At 37.9% G+C, this 19,151-nt stretch overlaps 1 protein-coding gene across 3 annotated transcripts in view; it reads left to right on the top strand.

Annotated features, from left to right (window-relative positions):
• The window catches only part of MIPOL1 (mirror-image polydactyly 1), a 180,856-nt gene that overhangs the window by 153,177 nt on the left and 8,528 nt on the right, over positions 1-19,151 (top strand). For all 3 annotated transcript variants that reach the window (XM_085061860.1, XM_085061862.1, XM_085061861.1), the window contains exon 12: positions 8,227-8,457. In XM_085061860.1, coding sequence (XP_084917986.1) covers positions 8,227-8,457 — 231 coding nt within the window. The remainder of the gene's footprint in view (positions 1-8,226; positions 8,458-19,151) is intronic.

The raw sequence follows: 19,151 nt of genomic DNA, 5'->3' as shown, positions 1-19,151 counted from the left end.
TCTCTTGCTTTTCTGATTCAGTGGAGGAGTTAAGCCAAGCGATCACAATAGCAAATCAGCACAGCCATAAAATTCACGATCATGGCTGATTTATAAAGATAACATTGTATTAAGGACAAGGTATTTTCTGAGGTTTTTAGAAACAGGCTTTCTTCAGCTGATCATTCCTAAATGGTGCCATGTGCTTTACTGCTTGATTGATTTATATGCCTGTATGATTTCAATTAATAATGCTTTCACCAGAGGCAATTGCTAGTGATTGGAATACTTCAGGCTGTTCAATTTATCTATGTGAGTGTTCAGAAATTATTCCTGTGATCTTTATTTTTGAAGACTATTGAATGTCATCAAGAGCACAAAGGCGGCCATGTAAACACTGGGGAAAAAGTAATGCTTATACTTCTGGGAAAACATTTATGATGATTCACATTTTGGAAACTGAAACACTATCAATGTTTTATTCCCATGTTATTTTCCAAGAAAAAGCTTGGATCCATTGCTGAATCAGTTTCTTCAAAATACTTAGGCTTATATTGAAGTTGGATCATGCAGAAAAGGCTGGAAGACTGTGCTGTGGGAGAGGGTCAGAGGACTCCTTTGTCCTCTTACATTAGCACATAGGCATGGAATAAGCCCATCTAAGTGTCTAAGGAGGTGTTTGGATCTTACCTGGCCATTGCAGAGGGATACTTGCAGTAGATGTTAAAGGATTAGGACAAAAGTGTTTCTTTGTTAGTGACCTAGACAAGCTGCTTCTTTTATAGAAAAAGTGGAAAATGGGAACATGCTTAATAAAACTGATTAGATTAGAATATACCCACTTAAAGATGGGAATATTCAATGTTTGGATACAAAAGGTCTCTGGACATTAGCATAACTATTTTAGAGTTGGAGTTTTTTCCCTAGTGAAAAGAAGCTAAAAATGCTGTGTTGTCTTGATGTGAATGAGAGCTAAGAATTGTACAGAAACTAAAGCCTTGTAAGAAAATCTCAAATGTGCACTTGTATAACAGGTTTTGAGCAAGTTTGGCACAGTATTTACTACTACAGTATAAAGGGCTGGGTTCCTTGATGTATATTTCTAGTTGGCATTTTATCAAGGAAATAAACTTTGGTTTTTCTTTATTTTGTGACATGTGGATTGAAACTACCTCTCTGTCCAAAGCCTTGATTTAAAAGCATTAGATCATTAAACTGGGTGCTTTTGCATAAGACTAAAATGGTAAGCGAACAAATTATTTATGCAGAGAGAAGCACGATAAAGTTTCTTTCAAGAGTTCTTTAACATATCAGATTGATAAGAGTCAAAACACCTTTACTGCCATTAAATATTTACCAAGACTTGGCTTTTGGAAGAGGGGCAGTTCAGTGCAGTGTGTTTGGCTCCATGCAATGCTATTGATTAGCTATCAGAAGGACATAGTTAATGGGTAACTGGAGGTATTACAGAGCTCTCCACATTCTTGTCAAGTCTTTTCTCTGAAGATGACCTAAAATAAAGTCAGTTACAACTGGCGTTCACCTGAGACAGATTGCACAAGTTCGCCTACGGTATGAACAAAAGGTTCACAAGGATCAGTTGACCAGGTCTTAGGCAATCCTTTCTAGTAGTTGTCATCACTGCTGGACTTTAGAACTGCACGTGTTTACATTTAATTAGAAAGAACACACAGTTTACATCGCACAGTAGCTATCAGTATCGAATCAGAATTGATTTCCGCTCTCTTTCTCAAATGGCTATTTCCTTCAGACTAATTAAAAAAACGCACATAACAAAATGACTCATATAAATTTTAAAGCAAAGTAAACACTATTCCCTGGAGACAAAAATAAAAGTCAACAGCACACAGTCATTACATTGAGCTTGTTTTCAGCTGATTCTGATGCCTGCATTATGATATGTATCAGTACCATCAGATTTCTTTTATGTAGATTTATATATGAAGTACCCCTTTTCACTGAGTGGACACTAAACTGTTTCAGTTCTCAAGGTCAGGATTCTTACTGGTTTCATCTGAATTGTAGCAATTTATCTAATATGGGTTGATTCCCTAATATTACTACTTTTGCAGAAGGATTTTGTTCATTTGAAATAAAATTGCCTTTGTGTAGATCACTCATGTAAAATGGAAGCCAGAAGCTATTATCTTTACCAGTGAGAAGCTGCAAAGGAAACAAAAGGCTCAAGCCATGTTAGCCTTAACTACATAAATTTCTAACAAAGAAACCTCTATTAGATTTTATTAGTTCTACAGGCAAATCTAAATTCATACTGTGGTGACAGGCAACATCAATTAAGGCTCCTAGCAGAAATGTCTGGCTCTTGAGTGCACCCATTTTTTGTCATCAGGGAAGATTTCCATGGTTGGCATTTTGGAGCGTAAAGGTCCATGCCAGCAGTACTGTCAAGCCTGTGGGAGCTGAAGGGCTTGATGAAGGTCCAGACTGGGTTGGTGGGTGTGTGACAGTGTGGGGACTGTAGGAGCTGATCCCAAAATGCCTGGTCAGAAGGCCTGGTGTTCCTTTATGGCATAATGCCCTGGTTTTCTTGTGAGCAGCAGCATTCAGGATGAAGCGCTTGGCAAGGATCATCAGAAAAAGACAAAAAGTAATACATAGTGTTTTAAATTACATAGTAGTACATTGTTTTCTACCAGTTTTTGTTGGTATGCCAGTGGCTGTTATTTTAGTGCACTACCAAGAGTTGCTACTTTCTTAATTCAGTTAAAGCTTGAGGAAAACGATGCACAGTTCTTTAAACAGTTGTCAGAAGTGTTGTCAAAAACATGCTTCTCAGTATAAAAAATAAATTGCTGTGACCTTTAGGACAAGATCCTCTGTCTCTCTTTTACCAAGCTTGTGTTTCTGCAAATCCCTGACATGGGCAGTTTCCCTGCTGGCCCCAGGCCAGGCTGCTGGCTCCACACCACCCACACACACACCCCTGCAGTGATCCATGGCAGCCCAGTGCCCTCCAGCAGCCAGCAGAGGGGTGCAGGTGCTGCCTGGGGATGGGCAAGGTGGCAATGCCTCTTTGCCCACAGCCCAGCCAGGGGCTGCTCTGCCTCTGCTCAATGCTGGCACTTCCCAGGGAGAGCAGACGGAGAGCTGCGATGCACGGTAAAACACGGAGTTGCTGGCACCATCTTAAATGTCCATTATATTCAAATACTGAGGTCACTCTTGGTGCCAGCTCTGTCTTCGATTAATAGATAAGGTTCCCTCTCTATTTGCAGTGTTACCTAAATAATCTATTACTGTAGGGAATAACTACAGTATTACAAATACTAAGTTAAAGTTATTTTGTTAACTAAAGCCATTGGCAAATATTTAAGAATAGCCAAAGCATATGAATTGACAATAAAGAACAGATACAAGATAGCAAAATTCTTACTTGTAACTTCTAGTAGGAGAAAGTAAACACCATACAAAATAAAATTATTTTTTAAATTTCAGGTTAATTTTAGTTAGAAGCAAACCTTCAGGGTGCACCCTGTGAATGCTTAGGCTACAATATGCTAATGCAGCCATTTCTCTGTTTCTCTGAAACATGACAGAAACATTTTACAGAGAGCTTGGTTCTAGGAATAACATGTAATTTAGCAAAACTATGAAGAGTATCTGCAATAGTTGCTATTGTATTGGAAACACAGTCCCCTAATTCATGGAAGAAATTTGAGAGCTTGTGAGTCTGTGTCTTGCAACTAGCACAGACACATTGTGGAACCCTGAAGATGTGTAATTACTGTTAACATGTAGCAAGTAATATTCAGGATTAAAATATAAAATCTACAGTAGTCTCTTCTGTGAACTCAGGTGCACTGTATCTGTGTGTGAAAAAACTGATGCTAAGTTACAATCTTCCAGTCTCTAATCAATTAGAGATAGCAGAGACCCTAGCCCCAGGTGCATCAGGCGCCCAGGGAATTCAGGAGGATTTCTTAGCTACAAGTCAGCTTCTTAGTTGTGGGTCTGTGCTCTAACTGAAGGGAATTGCATGTAACTGCAAACACCTCAAAAACACTTCCTTCTACTCGTCAGTCTCATGTATGTTTTGCTCTGTTTCAACCAAACACTATTTTTGTGGAGGTCCTAGACCATTTGATGGCATGGTGAATGTGAGGAATGATAGGTGGTGCTGAATGTCGTGTGTGTATCACTCACATGAGGCTGTGCTATCCAAGCAATTTGCCCAGGGGCTGTATAAAGTGAACAGAAGACATTTGATTACTGTGCAACTCCCTGAATGAAGAGTTTGTAATGGAGGTATGGTTTCCAATTATGTCTTGTTTGAGAGCATGTCTTGGTAGTCCTTCAGCTTCAAGAAAGGCTCAGATGATTAATTCCATGCCCTTACTATGTCTCCAAGGTTAATCACAGGGAAATGGTGTGGGTACTACAGTGGTCCTGGACAGTAAAAATGAAGCTGAAAAGAATATGTTTGCTGCTTGTCATCACCAGAAGACCATCTGGGTTTACTTTTGTCCTAAATTCAGATTGTGATGCACCTAACAGCTCTTTTAACAGTGATGAGTCTCTTGACATTAGTGAAGTTCAGAGCACTTTGCACAGGTAGCATTGTGATTGCTCTTATTTAAAGATGAGGGGACTGAGGCCCAAGGAGGAAAAATATGGTTGCTAGTGGCCTTTAATTTGTATTTTTTGAAAAACAGAAATACTAAAATGGATAGTAGTCAATTCAAGCTTTCCCTGTAGCTAATGCACCTACACCCATCTAGTGTCCAGGCTCTTAGGACCCTGGTACAGGTCACAGATTTTTCAAGATCATTTCAGGAGAGAAGGCTGAATCTCAAGGTGCTGCTCACTTGTTCCATACTCACATGTCATTGAGTTTGCACAGTATGGACGCACATGATCAGCACTAATCTGTCAGCATAATGTCCTGTAAAACCCTGAGGTTGCATGCCCAACCACCACAGAGAAGAAAATCAGTGGTGGGCTCTATTCAACAAGTGGTTGAGGTTGCCTGAGCTCATCCTAGACTAGAAATGGATGGGTACACCACATGAGAGGGTGACACTCTGTGATGGACTGGGACAGTGTAAAGAGCACACTCTGCACTATGTGCAACAAGCATTCCCGTTGTAACATGGTCCATGGCCTGCGTGCCAGAGTCTGCCTTCAGCTGCTGCCTTCAGATAAATTAGCAAGAGATGGTTGGTTTGTTGTACTCAGAAGAAAACACAGTCCTCTTAGCTTGTGTAAATGCAGGCAAAGGAAGACTAGTAAAATATTTGTCTATGGTAGGGCAATGTCATCCAATCAGCAGTCTACCAGCTGTCAGGCTCCTGACTCACATGTAATGCAAACTTGACTATTTTATATCCCCCACTTCACAGGAAAATTTCAAAGTCCTTCTAGGATGTATGGGCTTTTTTTGATGTCTTACAGCAACAAGAGCACCTTTCCTAAGAGCACCTTTGAGGTAGTATTTTCAAGGTGTCGAGGCTGCCTGGCCCTTGAGTGGCCTCAGCGGCATGAGGGGACTCTCTTCAAAGCCATCCTGAGTGCAGGCTGAGGGCTGAGAGGTCTCCAGGACCTATGAGAAACACTTGTGGTGAAAACAAAGGTCAGACCTACATGCCTTTGGGAACATTGGCTGTGTTTATCACTGGGGTGGAGGCAGAGGGAGGGGACAGGTAGGGAATGTTTGGATTTTTGCTGCTTTTTTTTTTTTTTTTTTTTTTGGTCCATCCGTGTAGGTGGAAGGTTTGGTGTGTTGTCCAGCAATTGCTTCAGGTGGAAAATCATTTCCCACCTTGCAGCAAAAGTATGCCTGGCAAGGCGAGAAGTGTTTTAGGAGCAGCACTTCACAGAGTTGATTTTCAGCCAAAGTCAAGGCCCTCTGGGAGCGGTTACAACTGGTGATATTTCTTAATAGACTTGAAGTTACTCTGATTTTGGGGACTGAGGAAACCTCTTGCTCTCTGCAGGAGCACATGTGATACCATCTCATGTCACTTTTTCTTCTGCCTAGACCCACTTAAGGTGGGCCCTTGTAGCTCTCAGACCCAAGCTGGAGCAGGAAAAAGGCCTTGCTGCCATAGTAAAGCAAGAGGCTTTACTTGAGGTTTACTATAGAGAGCATGTGAATTACTGAATTCACAACTGTTTGAATACTCCTGTGACCCATTCTTCAGGCCTAGCACTCCCATTTATTTTTTAATTATAGCATCAATATTCTTTGAAGAAATAATCTTTGGGACATAAATGAAGGAATTTCAAATTAGTAAATTCCAGAAGACATGATAAATTACCAAAGCATGTATTGATAGAAGTCTGGAAATGGCATGCTTTTGAAAAAAAAAATTTAAAGCTCTATCAGTCACAGTGCCATTATCTGGAGGAATCCCACTGGTTACAAAATATATGCATGTCAGAATCTGTTGGTCACTCAGATGAAATCACTATGAGTTAAGACATGTAGTAGTACGTGGCAAACTGTGTTTTTCATGGCAATCTTTGAAAAGGAGCCTGGTTGTAGCCACAGAGAGCCAGTATTTTAGGATCTAAATAAATTACTTTATTTTTCATATATTCTAGAAAAAACTTTCAGCTGGTGTGAACAAGGTAGAATATTTAGCCTATCCTCTAGTTTTTGTTGCTGGTTTGTTTTTGTTTTTTTTAATCAGGGACCCATATATTCACTGAACAGTTTAGCTTCTCATCTGTCTTTTTTTTTCTTTTAGTCTTGTGCCAGGGTTTAAGAAGTGGGCAGCAGCAGTATTTCAGTAACCTGCTTTCGACATTATTTGCATACCTTTGTGTTTTTCCATGATGATCAATGCTCAACTATACTGGAACTTCAGTTAGTAAATTTTATGTGCAACTGCTAGAGTAATTTTTTTTTAATTAGTCCATTCTAGGAATTTTAATGTCCCTTTATAAATATTTTTATTTTCAATATGTCTTCATTTAATTGAAAAAGTTTTTCACATTGTTTTCAGATAAGCACAGATAGTATGTACAATGACATGCTAACACTCAGACCTTTTAGTTTCTCTGTTTCTTTTAGTTCATCCACATTTTGTCCATGTATATTGTATTTTAGTTTGTTTATGATTTTCCTTCATGGGCTGTTGGAACAGACAGTGTTTTCCATACAAACACCTAATAAACTGCAAATAAAGAAAAGATGCTATTGCATACTAGCTACCGTGATGTAGTTGTCTTGAGTACAGTAATCAGTGTGCACTGCTGCTAGAAATCCACACTGAAATAATGTTTCATTTGCCCAGAACTTTTTGGCACACAAATACAAAGCATTTAATACTGTATTCTGGTTTGTGTAAAGAAAGTGTATTGAGTTTGTGCTCTGTGATTTGGAATCTCTGCCAGCATATATCGAAATCATGGCTAAAACTGAATGGGTTAAGTATACATCCATAACACTTCTGTGTGAAACAAATGACAAACATGTCTAGTTTTTGCCTGAGTGAAGCAAAACCAGTGGGTCAGAAAGGAGCTTTCAAGAAATTATGGTGAAGGACATTATAGTTAATGAAATGTCCTGTAATAAAACCTTGACACTGACAGATTATCTCTGTCTGCTAGAGAGAGGCTGTTTAAGACGTGGAATATTCTAATACAGGTGTTACTAGCTTATTTAAACCAGCATTAAGAAATACTTTAAGTTTCCACTCACAAAATATTGACCAAAGACCTTTAGAACTGGTTAGCTTGTGCAAATCATTCATATTTCTAAGTAATCCTGCTGATTTAATGATTTTCATTTTTGCATTGTAGTGTTTTTATTATTTTCATTTTATTGAAAAATCTGCTTTTGCAAATAAATCCCCTGTACCTGGTGAGTCTGCTTGCTAAAAGAGAGTCCTATGTAGCACAAGTTAATAACACATCAGTAACTTACACTAATTAATTCAATTTCATGTAAATCAAACTTCGTGTAAATAAAAACTTCTTGCTCCAAGGTGATCAGCAAGATGCTACAGCTTAAAAATTCTCCTCTTGAGCTTTTGATGAATACATTTTTTTACTTTTTAGAAATTTGATGGTTGTTACCTACTTCTAGAAGAGCCTTGTGGGAAAGGATTGTTCTTTTCATTCTCTGTCACTTTTGAAATAAAACTTATTTTGCTATTAAAACATGTGAATCCATATATGACAATACTGAAAGTATTAATAAATTCTTGCAGTTCAGCCTTAGACTGAAACTTAATAATGTGTATGACTTGGTTTTTGCAGCTTATACAAGTCTTTGTCTGAAGGAATGAGTCTGAAGAATCAGCCTAACTGTGCTTTCAGTACTTCTGAAGGCAGACTGCCAGGAAGGGAGGATGTTGTGACCCTAACTTATGGCCAGATTGAAGATCTGGCAGCTCAGCTGCAGCAAACTCGATCAGAACAAAAGGACACCGAGCTGCAGCTCCAGAAAGCCTTGGAAGCTTCGCAGGAGGCCAATGAAAAAGTTCAAAAGTAAGTCACTTGCCTTCCAACAAAAATTGCAGTTGTAATCCACGTGAAACATTTTTTCTGGAATTTTGTCTATAACTGAAAGTGTGGCAGTACTTAGAAAGTCCTTTAAAACAATTCCTTCCTTGTCAGCTCATTACCTACTCAGTGTGAAGCTGATCATTTTAACAGTTTTGTGCTATTAGGGAAGTCAGGGTACCTCTCATTACTGTTAAGGAAATTGCTTCCTACATGTGCAAGGCACAGAGAAAGTCTTTCCATCTCCTCTGAATGGTTTTCACTGTCTTTTTACCCTGTGGCAATCCCATGGCAACATAGTATTTGCCTTTATAATTGCATGGTAGAATATTAAGGTTCTCGTTTTTGGTCTGTTACACATCTGGCAGGTTTCATGCCACGGTAAATGCTTATGGGGTTGTTTAGGGCTGGCTTCAAAATCTCACTGAGAGCCACAGGAAGTCTCTGAGTCGGTGAACAGAGCTTGTATTCTCTTTCCCATCATGTTTCCCTGTTAAAAGGTTACTGAACTCCAGAACCTGAAGTTCATCTCTACTGAAGTACTTATTGTCATGTTTGTTATTACTAGTGCCTCTTGACAGTCTGGCATTTCTCATCTCTGCATTACTGCAAAATTCTCCTCTCTCACCCTTCCAAGGTGGTCAGTGCTGAACTGATGCAAATTGTCCTTTCTGTCCATATACATCTTCAGCTTTAATGTCTGAAGCATATTTACAGAGTAGCCAGAAATTGGCTTATAATGTATTACAAGGACCTAACAAGAGTGTTTCCTGTTCAAAAAAAATACATGCTGAGTTCTTCTATTAAAAAAAAAATCCGAAATTTTTTATTTATTTGTAACTACATAAAATATAGTTAGGGTAGATATATATGAAAATGCATATTTTTAGTCATCTCTCTAAAACCTCCAGTGGTTGTTTGATAATCATTCAAGTCTTTATTCTGAGTGCTTAGATATATTTGAAACTTCAGGAGATGTGCGCTTGATAAAAATAAACCTTCCAAAAAAATTAAAGCATGGTAAAGAGAATATTGATTGAACCTTTCTGTAGGTTGTTTTAAGTTGTTACATCTCAGTTTATTTATAAATGTTTAATAGTATAGCTATTTAAGCAGAGGTTGGGTTTTCGTTGGTGCTTTTTTTTTTTCTGAAGTGAAACAATCTTGTTTAATCCCGTGTACCCAGGGTGGCTAAAGTAGAAGTGCAGCCACAAACTGAATTAAAGTAGTGGTGATGCACTGCTATAGTGAAAAGAATTTGCGTCATTTAACTGCTCAACTACTTGGGAAAATTTTGGTCAGGTTAGTTTTCATTATTGTTAAGATCAGACGACTGAGCCTATAGCAAAATTAAACAATTGGTTGAAGTCTTTTGATGACAATAGCATGCCCTTTTTACCAAGAAACTGTGGAAATGCTCTGTGCGTCTTCCCAGCACCCGGAGTCATCCACCCCCATCTTATAATTCAACCTGCAAACAGATTAAGCAGCTGAGTTTGTGGAAAGGGTGTTTACTTTGAGCTAAGAACCCTTGTGTGACACTATAGAGATTCCTCTGACACCTCTGGGAGAGCTACACAGACAGTTCGTACTCATCAGCGGGGAAACCGGGCTGAGAATTCCCAATTTCTTTGTAACCTCAACTGCTTCACACAAATCAGTGTTTGGCAATTAGGCAGGAACTCGTTTGTTAGCTTAGCATTTTATTTTGAGGATGTAAGATGTTCTACATTTCAAAAAAGAACTGACAATTTATAAACCTGTCAACAGAAAGGCTTTTTGGTATTAATTATAGTAGTATTAATTATCAGCACGGCCTTAAGAGGATGCTTAACACAGGTTAAACTGTGACGCTAAAATTCATAGTCTAAAGACCATTCTAAAATATCTGTTTCCTTGGCTTTTTTAAATGCTCAACTAAAATTGTATGAATGCAGTAGTTTTATCAGCTGTATAAAGTAGTTTCTCAATATTATTCAGTAAAATAGCAACAGTTAAAAATCAGAAGAGTAAAATAATTATGACCTTCATTAAAAAGAACACAATTGTAATTAATAAAATAATGTTGGAAAAGGATGTACTTTGTATCTTCAGACAATGTAATTTACTGGCGTTCGCTGCCTTTGCTAATCTGTTCTCTGGCAACACTAAAGAATTTTTTAATATTCTTAAAAACTCCAGTGTTTGCATTCAGCATTATATGCAGAGCTTGCAACAGAGATGCAATTCTCCACAGCACTGCCATCATGTCAGCCATTTGTGTACCCACCGGCAGTTGTTGCTTTCTAAATGGGAGATCCAAGTCAGAATAGTGGTCCTGTGCTTTCCCTCAAGATAAAAAGCATCTTAAAAATGTCTTGATCCTATCCCACATGAAACAGCAGCTGTGAGCCAGAAGGGGGATATTTTGATATCTACTTAGAGTGAACCTGAACATAGTAAACATCTGTTTATACTGAAGTAGGGTGAACATCTCATGTTGGCTCACTGCAGTGTGAGATATAAATTGAGACTGTGAAGTTGATTCACCATCCTAACAGGGGTGCTGGTGTGAAACAGGAAACATTGATGTTCAGAGGGTGACCACACAGATTTTAGCTGCATTTGTTTGAATCTATTTTGATTTTGAGACACTGTCAAGATACACGTTAGACTTTTAAGAAAGTGCTATTCTTTATAAAACAAGTACACATTTGAGCTGTGGTCTATGTAAATAAATACATGTATGTGCACACAGAACACAATATATACTTATTCAATAGAAAATTATGATCTGCACAATGATATTCTTAATCAATACTCTAGAATGGCTATGACTATAATTTTCTGTAATTAATTAATGTTTCTATTTCATGGCTGCAAACAAAGAATTAGGGCAGGAGTGCAGAATTCACCAGGAGTGTTGGTATAGTGCCACAGGCCCCCTGCAAGTTTGTCCTGCCTGAGAAGCCAGGAGCCAGCTGGTCCAGTCCCAGCAGGGAAATGGGGCTGACCTGGAGAAGGTGGCTGGGAGATCCTGTGAATTAATTAATACCTCTGCCAACAGAGGAAGCAAGGCATTTTAAAAATGTTCTTCTGGCTGGAACCTCTGGGATTGTGGAGTGGTTGCTGATGTCAGTGAGATCAGAGGAGGTTATAATGTAATACCAAATCAATATTAGCCAATTATCAGTAAAGGTTGAGGTCACTTTTGATGTGGTTTTTCCAGGAAATGTTCTATTTTTCTGCAACAGCTTTGCAGCTGGAATGAATTTTAATGCAATTTGTCTATTGGGGGCTTCTGTTTTTTTCTCATAATTTAATCATTCAAGCTCAGTAAAAGGCAGCTCTGCATGTGAGCACAGCTACACTTGCATACTCGTGTAGCTGTGTGAAATGGCAGAGGAGGGTGAGTGGGTAGAATTTCTATGTAATCCTCTAAAAATAAACACAAATCCACAAAGTAACTGTGCAATGCTAAAATATACAGGTATGAAAATAAGCATAAATGGTGAGAAGGATCCTTCTTGTGTACTTTGTCAAGGTAGTTCTGACTGTGAATAAAGCTAATATAAAAGTGATGTAAACAAGAAGTCATTGTTTCATTTGTCCTAAACTGTTTATTAAAGAGACCTTTTCTTTCAATTTTTTTTCTTTCTTCTAAGGCAGAAGTCAGGAGAGTTACAACTTTGGATAAAATATTTCAGTTGATTGAATACATAAGAAAAATAGCTGGTCTTCTGAATTAAATTCTATCCTTAATAACATTTGCTTCACCCCTTAAGGTCTGGTTTTTTTGCAAACCTAGATTTCATTGTGACTGGAACACACCCTTTATTTGTTTAGTCCTGAATTTCCCTCCAACATTTTTGAAAATGCTTTCTCTGCTTTTGGACTTGTTCACTTAGTTTCTTAGCTGATGCTGATAAATAAGTTGATCTGTGCAACGGCAAAACCAAACTGTTCTTAGCAACAGTCGACACAGTTGAAAAGAATACAAAAAATTGAAAGAAATAAGAAGCAAGCATTTATTAAGTAGTTAGTGTCCCCCTCTTCTACAAGTAAAACTAATCTGCCTTCTGAGTGCAGGAGCTGTGTACGTTTCACATCGATGTCCAGCACTTTCTTCAGTGCAGGCTGGAGGGTCTAATCTTTCCCAGAATGATCAGAGCAGTGCAGTTCAAGAACAAGGATGAATATTTGAATAATCACACCACAATGTGAGGTGACCCTCCGACAGGGGACTGACCAGATACACATATGGATTTTGGGAAGAAGCTCTGATGCTCTTTTTTAACACAGCTGTGAGAAGAATGTGGCTAAGACCCAGTAGTCTTTCTGGAGTATAGCTGGCAAAGGAAACCATGAGGAGAAGAGAATTTAACACATGGGTGTAAGAGAGTCCGCTTCATTGATGCGATCTGAGGGGAATGTCTAATGACTGGAAGAATCAAACTTGGCAATGAAAACACAAAGCTCTTTTCATCAATTCAAACGCTGACTCTAAAGCTGCAGATGGTTACCTCCAGCCTTGCCTATTCAGTGTGGGGTTGTATAAAATGGCACTTTGGTGAATACTAATAGATCAAAACAAAGATTTAATAACATAAAGATGTGTTCATTTTTAAATGAGGATACAGGTCAGTGTCTCAGAAAAGAGTGAAATAAGTATCTTTATGTATGGGTCTAAAGTCTCAGGAGATTTTTAACTGCAAACATGATATCTTTAGTGTGCAGATTGTATTCAGTACAGGGCAGCTATGCAGGGAACAGGCTAAAAGCAAGATTTCTGAATTATTATACAAATTGAGCCTCTTTGCAACATGCAAATGTTGTTAACTAGTTATCTCCCTTTTAAAATCATACCTACATATATTTAGCTGAAGTATACATTGTAGCTTGTATGCGTTCAGCTACTTGTTGTAGAAAAGAATGGAGCAAGTTAATTAGAAATTGCAGGCAGAAGCACTTCACAAAAGAAACAAGTTGTACATTCACTGGGACTTAAAGCTGTTTGTTTTGGAGGAACCACCAAGTGTTAGAGAACTTGGTTGGCTTTATTTTAAATTTGAGAGAGATTTCTTTCATTTTCTTCTTTCAAAACAATAATTATTTGATTTCTTACTTTATTAAGACGTTATATTTAGATGTTGAGATTTTTCTATTAAAACTATACTGTACTTTTTTGTTGGTTGTTTTGATGTTGTTTTTTTTTTAACTTATAAAACTGTATTTTTAAGTGCCTGTCAGATTAAAATATTAAATACTGAACACTAGGAGTACAAATTCATAGATATTAATAGTTTAACTGATTTGTGTCAGTAAATAATTTAGCACATGTCTAAAGCAATTTTCGTTTTAACGAAAACTAGTGTGCTGCCTGCTGCTGTGAAATTCTGCTGAGTTTGAATAGTTGGTAATCTTTTAATATCATATGGGGAATAATTTAACTGGTGCTGGCATTTTGAAATGTAAAGTAAGTCCTGGTGTCTTGTTGAAGGATGTAGATACAGAGCTAGTATCTTAGTTACAGCAAATTGACTTTGCTCTGTCGCACTAAGTTGCATTCATTTGTCCCAGTTAAGGGTATGACCTGTAGTTTACTGAGAAACAGATGCTGGTGGGTACATTCAAAAGACAAGTGAGTGAGGGCAAGGTGCTGAGAATTTTATACTGGCTACAGCAATCCACAGAAGTCAGTGGATATGAGAGTTTGTATGCAAGGAAATGGAGAGCCAAGGAAGATGACTTTTGTAGCAATCTAAGATACCAATGCAAATTAGCAAAGGTTCTGGACTTTCAGAATTGGATCAAAACTTATTAAAGGGGATTCAAAATGGAAAAAACTGCTTGATGAGGACTGATGTGTTGGCTGCCTCATACAATGATTAAAAGCAGATTATAAGCTCCATGGGGCCCATAAGAGATACACAATCTCCACAGGCAGGGTTTTATGGTGTTTAGGAAACCCACACTAGCCAGATGGAAGATTCCCAGACACGCAAAACTACCACATACCCTGAAGAATTCCGCAGAGCTGATGCAAATAGTTTTGGCATACCAGACATGAATAGGAACATGAGAAAGTCCAAAACACAAAATCTAGTAACAATCGCTTCATATCACATGTGAAAATATTACCATTAACTAGAGTAGCCATAACAGGCAGTGTGAATGCACTGGATTTAGGGGCAATAGGCTGGAGCAGTCTGCTTTAGTCAGTGAGAAAATAAGACTAATTGAAATGTGTGAAAAAAGCCATGTTTAATCTGACTGAAAGCAGTACATAGTAGGGTCAGAATTTATTTAAATACTTGGAATTCTGCACCAACACCAGTGATTCCTCTCAGAAAAATTCCCCTCAGACTGCACTAATATGCATGGTGAAATGATGAATTAAACAGTCTTGTGGAGATACCTGTTTGTTGTAATAAAAAGAACTGAGTAAGCCAATGAGGTTATGTGCAGCCTCAGAGAAATTCAACATATAGACAGAAATCAATTTTCTGGGTCTGAAGGAAAAAAAATATTTAACTAGTATTCAAATCTAAGGTGAGCTGAACAAATTCAGTCATCGTTGGCATATTCTCTGGACTGCTGTCGTTATACATCTCTGCATCACTAGGCAGATCTTGTTTCCCTTGGTAAGGCTAACATATTATTCATACTGTACAAAAGGAAATATATAACTTTTGGAAAGCTGTAATGAAATATATTTTTCTTATTGGATTATATTATTCTTATTGAATGACACCAGTTTTTGAATTGTGCACTTCATGTTGCAGTCAGGGTAAAATTTGCAGGCTGTGATGGAGTGCCTAATAACTCAGTACCACTAATGCTGGTAACTTCCCAGCCCAAAGAAAGGACTTGGATCAGCATAAGCAGAAAACTTCTAACTGAAAAAATTATAAAACAATTGACTTTTTGTGTTTTGTGTCTGGATTCCCTGGAGACCCAAATGGAGAAGCACATGCTGAGTCAGAGTGATGCATGCTGGTTTCAGAGATCCATGCAGTGGATCTTCTGAGCAGTGTGACCTCAGAAATTTCTTTCAAAAGTGTCCTTGGCATCTGCCCCCAGCCCAACCTTAGTTTCCTAAGTGGTTGCTTAGGAGCAGGGATTCTCCTCCAGGGCGTGACAGAATGGATCTTAGTTTCCTCTTCTGTCTGTGGAGATCCTAGTTCAGATCTCCTGTACCTCAGAGGGGTGTTTTAGTCACACAGGTTTGGTCTGCATGTTCCCTTTTCCTTGCTTTGAAGCAGTACCACATAGCAGAAACCAGTGCAGGCTGCTAGGATGAGAGAGGATCAAATAGTCTACTCACCCCTGAGAAGGAAGACCTGTTTCTAGTACTTATCTTTAGGGCTTTTTCTCAGTTTTATCCAATGCCTCTTGGACAGAAATACAAAACCAGTACCAGAACTTTTACCTCCCATTTTCCAGATGGGCAGCCTTGATCGCCACCCACAGAATCACACTGTTGGATCTGATAGCATTTCATATGTTTCTTGGGCAGAAATTCACAGCTTCAGAAAATTGTAAAAGTCTCTTCAACCCTGGAGTGTACTGTTCTCCTGGGAAGTGACAGATGTGGGTTAAAACCAGCTTTTCCTTAGCTTGGCTGAATGCTCTAACGGAAAGGCTTAATTTTTTTGCTTGTTTTGAAAAGGAGGACTGCTGTTATCTTTGCCACCATAAACTAGTGGCATCAGTTTTAGAGAAAGCAGCTTGGGGACTTCTGGACATCCTGGAGCAAGACACTAGAAGCAAGGGACTGCCCTTCATAGAACAGGTTGTGGTATCAGTACTGGAAGTGTCATACAGTTATAATGTGTGATATTGCCAGAGCAGATTATGCCATATCTGTCTCCTGGATATTTTGGGTGGCATAAATTTTAGTGAGGTCTGTAGCATCTGACAGTTTAGGAACAGTGCCAGTATTATGTTCAGTGGTGGCCTTAACAGAATGAAGACAAAAAAGTCCCAACCAAAGGGAATGGCAGGTATGCCTTTTGTGCATTCCTTGCAGAGCCAAGATATCTGTTGGCTGCAGGAAGTTTCACATGGATGAAGAATGCAAAACTGCACATACAGTCTAATTCAAGTATTTATTTTCTTTTTGTAGCTATGGTTTACTTTTACTTAACCTCTGTACATTGTGGATTGCAGTGCAGATATTGTTTTGTTAAAGTATGGGTAGTTACAATATAAACACAAATATTTATTGTCATTTGAATATTTATCATCTAAGCCTTTCATGAAAATAAAAGCGGTGCTGAAACTTCATTCTCTCAAAGACTAAAATGTATTCTATGAAAGTCAAATGTTTTCAGAGTCAACATAATCACAGCATCCCAGTTTTTGACCTGTGTGTTCATTTACAGTTTACTTATAGCTGCTTCAGAGAGATGGAAGTTTGTAGATTACAACATGGTTTTATTGATTTATCAGTAGCAAAATACACTAAGTATACACTCAGTAAACTGGATCAGCTAGCTCTTGGGCTTGTATTGTATAATATCAGCTTGTTGTGGAATACTTCAGAACAAAATCAAAATGTTGGCATAGTTAACTTCAATGGTGTAAACCAGACTTGCAAAGACTAATATTTAGTAAGACCAATAACACAAACAAATTAGATTTTGAAGTTGTTTGCCCAATAGGAAGAAGCATGCTGACACAATATTTGTAAGCTTATAGTTAACTATTCTATGACAAATTATTAAATAACTTTGAACAGCAGATTGAGTGCTCCTTGAAAAATAGCAAGAAAACTTTTTCTTAGACTTGCTTTTTTTTCCAAGATGATAAAAAGAGTGTCACAGCAAATACTCATTTACTTTAATATTTCATATCCAAATAAAATAAGTCCATGGCATTTACATTGCCGTTACTAAATAGTATTTGGTTTGTTTGCAAGAGTCATTTATTTGTGGCTTGGCAGAAGGAATAAAAATAAATTTGCGGTTCTTTCTGTTAATACTCATACTGTTTCTTAACATATGCAAAAGATTGAATACTGTAAATGTATATGCAGAAGCTCAAAAAGAAAGCCTAGACTTTCTGAAGCTTCTGAATTACGTATAACCTTTTAGAGAATTGTTGGGACAGTTCTTTACAACAACAAAAAGAAATAACTGACTAAACCAACAAGATATATAATTTTAAGTAAACTTGAACTCATTTAAATTTTTTCACTGCTTAAAATGAAGTGTACCTTTACTAAAGCAGGGGCTAGTTAAAAAAAAAATTACAGTTCATGTTTCTGAACTATGACTGAGCCATTAATTAATAGCCAGATTTTTCCATAAGGTCTTCTTTTTTTAACAGGATTTTGTAGAAGGGCAGCATCAATTGTATTTTTGAGAGCCAACAACATCTTTAACCCCATCATTGCCACTGTTGTTTTATTGGCAAGTTGCTTGACTTTCCTGTTCTACATTTATGCTGTGATGTGGCTGTAAGGATATAGATCTAAACACTGAGCTGTTTGAAGGCATAAATCTTTAGCACCAAATTTTAAAATTTCAGCTTCAGAACATGGAATTCTTGCCCCTAGAAGTATTGGAATTCAGCCTTTGAATGAAATACAGTTCAGGTATTGGAAATATCTATGTTAAAATTACTTTATTTAGCATTTTATTCTGTGCCGCATACTATATTTATATCATGTCAATCTTTGATAAAATGATAATAAATTATTTAAAGGATATAACAGATGCACATCGGATAAATGGGATATCTAAGTGGTGTACTCAGCACTAAAGACGTTTTATAGATTTTACTCTATGCCTTTGAAGAATTTTGTGATGTTTTATACAAAGCCAAATTTTTATGCTTTCATCTGCAGAAATTAAAAGGGTTTTCTCCTACAGTCAGTCCCACTCATGTCATCACCAGGCAGAATTTCCACCAAGGCCTGAGTATGCAAATATTAGGAGGAGGAGGGGATGTTTTGTCCATGGATTTTTTTTGTTAGTTTTTGAGGGAAGATTGCTTTTTTCTAGAAATACTTTTCAGAAGTATGACCAAGTGTGAGCTGCCCTGAAACCACCAGAGGTGGAGAGTTCATCTACCAGTCTGAGCCCATTATTAAGGACTTACCACTAGTAAGAGTTTAATAAAATTCTTTCCTCTTACATCCATACTTGTTTCCATTACTGCTTGATCTCTCAATTAAGTGAAAGTCATTCCAGCTTGGGTAATATCAAGTCGGAGATAAAATACCACAAATCCATGTAAAACCTCTTCTTTTTAATGTGGAAGTATTTGATGATCGATGTAGGAAGGAATTTTCTCTCCACAAGCTCCAGATTAACTTTGGCCAAGAGTGGAACCATCTCAGGGTGGTGGAACATGATTGAGAGCTGCTTAGAGCCATCAAGTCTGCACTGGATTTTTTAAATTTGTGGAATCAAGAAAAAAGTTCATATTCTCTTTCTTGTTAATGATACGAAGAGGAGTTTGCCAGAGGTGTGCTGTGATGGGATGTACTTGGGAAACAGCCTGAGTAGTTGTTGTGGTTTTACCCCAGCCAGCAACCAAACCCCACACTGCTGCTCACTCACTCCATCACCAGTGGAATTGGAAGGGTAAAAGCTGGAAAACTTGTGGGTTGAGATAAAGACAGTTTAACAGAGAAAGCAAAAGCCATGTGCACAAGCAAAGCAAAACAAGGAATTGATTCACTGCTTCCC

The sequence above is a fragment of the Lichenostomus cassidix genome, chromosome 5, assembly GCF_008360975.1.
Source record: "Lichenostomus cassidix isolate B80296 chromosome 5, HeHo_3.0, whole genome shotgun sequence".
Classification (NCBI taxonomy): Eukaryota; Metazoa; Chordata; class Aves; order Passeriformes; family Meliphagidae; genus Lichenostomus; species Lichenostomus cassidix.
This window is presented reverse-complemented; position numbering and strand designations above follow the sequence as displayed.